The sequence below is a fragment of the Orcinus orca genome, chromosome 2 (assembly GCF_937001465.1).
Source record: "Orcinus orca chromosome 2, mOrcOrc1.1, whole genome shotgun sequence".
Lineage (NCBI taxonomy): Eukaryota > Metazoa > Chordata > Mammalia > Artiodactyla > Delphinidae > Orcinus > Orcinus orca.
The window spans coordinates 146,491,460-146,497,633 of NC_064560.1; the positions used below are offsets into that span (position 1 = coordinate 146,491,460).

Consider the following 6,174-nt stretch of genomic DNA (forward strand, 5'->3'; position numbering starts at 1 on the left):
TTTAGATGTGTGACTGAAACTCAAGGAATTTGAAGTAGATGAAACAACTGTAGAAAAGAATACGTCTTTTCCACTACAAGCTACACGTAGAGAGAAAAACAAAATGGCTGAAGAGAATATTTTACCCTTGTCAACAAGGTTTACTGTAGAAAGTATATTTTAATTATTTCAATTATAAACTTACTTCATTTCAAAATAGACATTTTAGGGCTTCCCTGGTGGCGCAGTGGTTGAGAGTCCGCCTGCCGATGCAGGGGACACGGGTTTGTGTCCCGGTCCGGGAAGATCCCACATGCCGCGGAGCGGCTGGGCCCGTGAGCCATGGCCACTGAGCCTGCACGTCCGGAGCCTGTGCTCCACAACGGGAGAGGCCACAACAGTGAGAGGCCTGAGTACCGCAAAAAAAAAAAAAAAAAAAAAAAACAGATATTTTATACACTTTAGATTTGAATAAAAATAGCACAGTAATTTTAAATCACTAGTTGTTATTGCTCATTTTCCAAACTGCAGTCCACATGCTGGGATTTCCTTTCACTTCCCTCTTCACAAAGCTACCTGCAAGCACCTACCCTTTTCTAAAGTATGTACTTCCCAGAGCCGCCTGTCTTGATTGCTAGCTTAGTTAAGACCTGACTACAGCTGAGGAGGAGGCCCCTATTCCAGTTCTATATGGATGACACCCTTTATTTTAATCGAAACCTCTTCATTCTTGGTGTCAGATGAATCTTCAGGAACTGTATCCCATTCTAAAGGCTCTTCAGATTTTGGTTTATCTTCCAAAACCCCTGATCCTAATTTTACCACCAGGACATCCGCTGCCTGGGGAGACTGATAAACCCTAGACACATTCTCTACCAGAGCTTCATCTGCAGGTGTTTGCTCAGATGGTGGAAGCAGAACTTCAGCAGAGGTTTCTTTTACAGATATTTGTGTAATAAAGGACTCTTCAGCTAGTGAAGACTGTTTGTCAACAGAGAACATTTCCGAAGTAGTTTCTTCAGTTGATGGAAGCTGAAATTCAGCAGGGGCCTCCTCTGCAGAAGCCTCCTCTGCTGGTAGAGGTTGAAGTTCAGCTGCAGCCTCTTCTGCAAGGGTCCTCTCAGCTGGTGGAGACTGAACTTTGGTGGAGACCTCTTCTGCAGGGGTGTCCTCAGCTGGCAGAGACTGAACTTCTTCTGGGACCTCTTCTGCAGAGGTCTCCTCAGTGGGTGGAGACTGAATGTTGGCAGAGGACTTCTCTGCAGGGGCCTCCTCAGCTGGTAGAGACTGAAGCTCAGCAGGGGCCACCTCAGCTGGAGGAGACTCAATTTCAGCTGGGGCCTCTTCTGCAGGAGACTCTACAGCTGGTGAAATTTGAAGTTCTGGGACCTCTTGTGTAGGAGCGTCTTCAGCTGCTGAAGGCTGAACTTCAGCAGGAGGCTCTTTTAAAAGAGTCTCTTCAGCTGAGGTGGGCTCTACTTTAGCAGGAGCCTCATCTCCAGGAGGCTCTTCTGTTGGGGAAGGCTGTACTTCAACAGGAGCCTCTTCAGCTGCTGGAGGCTGAACTTCAGCAGAAACCTCTTCTGCAGTAATCTCCTCAGCTAGTAGAAGATGCACTTCAGCAGAGCTCTCTTCTGCAGCGGGAGACTGTACTTCAGCTGGAACATCTTTCCCATCTTCTAAAAGTACTGGAGCATCATTTTTGGTTGGTGGAATAGATAAAACTCTGTTAATACTTTGCTGCCTAATTTCTTCATTGTTACTTGTTGTGGGTTGAAATTCAGGATGTTCAGTAACAAAAATCTTCCCTGAGGATTGTGTTTCTGTGCACCTTCCTTTGACTTTGAAAACGGATTACTTGGCCAGCCAATAACCACTATTTCTGATTCACTAAAGTTTGTCTGCTCTTCCTTGTCTACTTTTTCTTTTGTTTTTTTCTTTTTTATTATGTGCTGTGAAGCTTGATTTTTTTTTTAACTTATCTATTTATTTATTTTTGGCTGAGTTGGGTGGTTTTTCTTGTTGCTGTGAGCGGGATTTCTCTAGTTGCAGCGAGTGGGGGCTACTCTTCATTGCGGTGTGTGGGCCTCTCATTGCGGTGGCTTCTCCCGTTGCTGAGCATGGGCTCTAGGTGCGCGGGCCTCAGTAGTTGTGGCACGTGGGCTCAGTAGTTGTGGCTCGTGGGCTCTAGAGCGCAGGCTCAGTAGTTGTGGCCCATGGGCTTAGCTGCTCCACGGCATGTGGGATCTTCCCGGACCAGAGCTTGAACCCGTGTCCCCTGCATTGGCAGGCGGATTCCCAACCACTGTGTCACCAGGGAAGCCCTACTTTTTCTTTTTAAGGAATGTTCATCATTGTCCAGTCTCCAGTACAACTGGTCTGCTGGGATCTGTCTGTTTTGAGTTGAACTGAGTGTCTGTCTGCTTGGTGGAATTTCTACTTCCTGAACACTCTCTGGAAATTCAGGGGCTGCTTCTCCAATAGCTGGCTTTTCTTCAGGTACCACTGTTTCACAAACTGACTTGATTTCTTCTTCTTTCTCTTCTGCAGTAGTTTCTGTCTGCAGAGATTTATCAGTCATATCATGTACATGCTTTCTCTTTGTCCAAGTTTGCTGAAGTTGAGAAGATACTCTATGACATCCATAGTTGAATTTGCTCCCAGGAATATTACCAATACTAAGGGTACCTTTGGGGCCAGATGATTGTGGTATAGGCAAGTGTTTCTTTTTCTCTGTCACTTCAGTCTGCTGGGATTTATCTACCATTGGTTGGCTGGGTCATCTTCTCTTTCAAATTTCTTGCCTCCCTGCTGAGATAGGGTGATCAGATTCATCACTTTCTTCCATTTCTAATACTGGTAGAATTCAAACTTATCAATCTTCAAGTAATTAATCATCAAGAATGACAAATTTACCAGATAGTTAAGCCTTTGCCTTCCTCATTAAGTGTTGTTCTGTTGAACTACCTCAGAAAAAAGTAATTCATAAATTATGGCATTCTGTACTACACTCTTGTTGGATCCCACCTCACTTAGTAAGCATCTTTCCTGTTTAGTCTCTGGTATGACTAAATATAACTTCTAGAAGTTTCCCTACAGGTCTATGATATCACTGCCAATTGTCCCTACAAGGTTCCATCAATGGTATACCCAGAACTTTTTAACCCGGTAAACACTCATGGATGCTGGCCACAAGTGAGAGATCTACAGTTTGAAACAGCAAGTTGAAAAAAGTGTTTGTCTAGCAGAGGAATATGAAGTAAACTCCAGTAATGCTGCTTTCTTGTAGTTGGAGTTGATGCTTTTGAACTTTCAATTCTGTCTATTTCATCCTACTGTCAAAGACCGTTATAATGCTGAATTCAGAATTCTGCAGCCTATTTTCAATTGTTGGAGAAAACAACTGGTAACGTATGTGTGGCATTGTTCTATCAATATATGTTTATATATTTGATGGAAAGTTAATATTGTTTGAAAAACTTGAGTTCTGAGGTCTGTACCCATGTAAGTTCCTTTCTTATGTCCTTAGTATTCAGTAACCACAAGAGCCTACTATCAATGTGTGTATATATATGGCATGTTTGCCTTCTCAAACAACTTGAGATATTTTAATTTTCAACTATTTCAGAAAATTGTTCCACCCAAGTTTGTCAAATAAAAGAATATTGAGTGTAAAGATATGTCAAGTGAAATAAAATGCAATTTTTGATGCAGTCACTATATACTCTGCTGAATAACCACATGGGAATGAATTCCCCAGTGAAGATGAAAACTTTTAATTGAAGCTTTGAAAAAGAGGAATCCCAGTTAAGCAGACTGCAAATGGAATTATAATAGATTTAAAATATAAAAAAAAAACTTTAACATACATCACACAAAAATTTTACTAGAAAGATGGAGATTGGTCAAAAGATGTGCAAAAACATATTCCTTTAGTCTAAGGACAGTTAAAGAGAAAAATAGCCTTTAAAAAATGTAGTCACATGAGACAATATAATAAACATACCTAAACAATTATTATGACTTCATTAACCTAGGAATATTTTTAAATTTCTTTATGCTTTATTGTCCCCATGAAATATAAAAGCATCATCGAATAATTCCCTTTGTCTGACATGCATTAGTCATAATTGTAGTTAGGTAATCTTAGCCAAATAAATAAGCACTTTACACATTCTTTGACCCAGTCCCTAAAGCATCCTCTATCTCTATTCAGGGACAGGTGAATATTTGTTGGGTGTAATTGGAGGAATGTGATTAGAAACCATACTGCTTGTCCTACATCTCCACTTGCTCTGCTTTCATTTTTGTCTATTCTGCTCCACTATGTTTTATCTTTCTAAGATTTAATAAAGTAAAGTAAAACAATAGTCATTTTACAAAAGTATTGGCATAAGTTTTCATCAGACCTGCTGTAGTTTGAAACCTAGGTTGTTTATCAACCACTTTGTGGTCTGGTGTTCCTCTCAATTGTATCTGTCAAACATTGCATGTATATTTTGCAATCAAGTTTATGACGTTATGTGGTATCTTCAAAGTCTATTATGTGGTATCTTCAAAGTCTATTTTGGGCCAACTCATAAGAAGAAATAAATGTCAAACCAACATTGCCTTAATTGGGTTAATATAACATTTCATGTACTGGATTAATTTTGCTGCATTAACTTAAATAAGATTTTGCCAACTTTTCCATAGACATAAACTCATTTTCCAATTCTTGCTATTTTTGTTTTCCCCTCCAAGAAATAAGAACTTGATCTTTCTTAATTACACACCAAACTATCAAAGTAAATAGCCTATTGCTACTATATTATTCATAGAGGCAAATTAGTATTCCTAAATAATCAATCAATTAAAAATTTACTTGAGATCCCAAATAGAATTATGAGGGACTTCATAAAGCAATTTCTCATCATATTTTTTAAGATCCAGAAATGCTCCTTTTGTCCCACTAATCTAACCAACAATTACATTATTCAATCTGTCTGATCAATTTTGGGTTAGGTGTTTTAACCCTTGTTTAGGAAATCTCACATGATTCAGCTCTCTCCCCTTTACTTGGTTCACATCTGTTGTGGGATCAATTGTGTATCCCCAAAAGATATGTTGAAGTCCTAACCTGCAGTACCTCTGAATGTAACCTTATTTGGAAACAGGGTCTTTGTAAATGTAATCAGGGTAAGATGGTATCCTAAAAAGAGGAAACTTTGGACACAAAAAGACACATAGACAAGATGGCCATATGAAGATGGAGTCTGAGATTACAGTTATGCTGCCACAAAGCAAGGAACACCTAGGATTACCAGAAGCTGAAAGAGGTAATGAAGGATCCTCCTTTAGAGGCTTTGGAGGGAGTATAACCCTGCTAATGCCTTGATCTGGGGGCTTTAAGCCTCTAGAACTAGAATACATTTCTGTTGTTTTAACCTAGTTTTTGGTACTTTCTTATGGCAGCCTGAGAAAAACAATACAACATTTCAGAGTCCCATGTTTTTTACTCCCACCTGACATGCTGTAGTTCTGACTTTCTCAATCTCTAGGACTAGTTTCTTTATTTCTGACTCAGGTTTGGCATTTAGTTTTATACAATGTTTGACCTATTTCTACAATCATAAAACCAGAGGGATTTGCTGAAAGGCCTCTCTCTGATAACTTGCATTTAATTTTACCAAAATCAAATTTGCTGACTGGTACTTAATTTCATTTATAATTATAATGACTTTGAAAACTATGATTTAGATAGCAGAGATATTTCAAATCAATGAAGACTAAATATCTAAACTGTGACCTATATTGCTTTGTTCTAAACTGACTAGATCAAATAAGATGAAATCTGAAAAATGTCCATTGGCTATGACAACTACAAGGTCATTGGTAATTTGAGTAAGAGCAATTTCAGTGGAAGGGTGGGAAATAGAAGTGATAAAACACTAAAATTTCTGTGAATTATAAAGTTTAAAAATTAAATTGCAGAAAAAGAAAAAATAAGTGTAAAATATCACAAAGAGCTATACTTAATACACTAAAAGATTTTAGAAAATCAATATAAAAATAACACAATAGAAAAAATTTTAAGAACATGGATAGAAAACGTATAGAGGAAAAATAACTGACCAATAAATATATAAAAGAGATCCACTTTACTTCTAAAATTAAAATAATATCAATGTAAAATTAGCAAAGATTATTTTAAAG

General features: G+C 38.5%; 1 protein-coding gene across 1 annotated transcript; it reads right to left on the bottom strand.

The window, feature by feature from the left end:
• Positions 1-654: 654 nt before the first annotated feature.
• Positions 655-2,891, bottom strand: FSCB (fibrous sheath CABYR binding protein). Its single transcript, XM_004286888.3, is given in 4 exon segments — positions 655-1,799; positions 1,802-1,916; positions 2,308-2,400; positions 2,402-2,891. Coding segments are annotated over 4 exon segments (1,779 nt in total). The 5' UTR covers positions 2,828-2,891.
• Between the last annotated feature and the right edge of the window lie 3,283 nt (positions 2,892-6,174).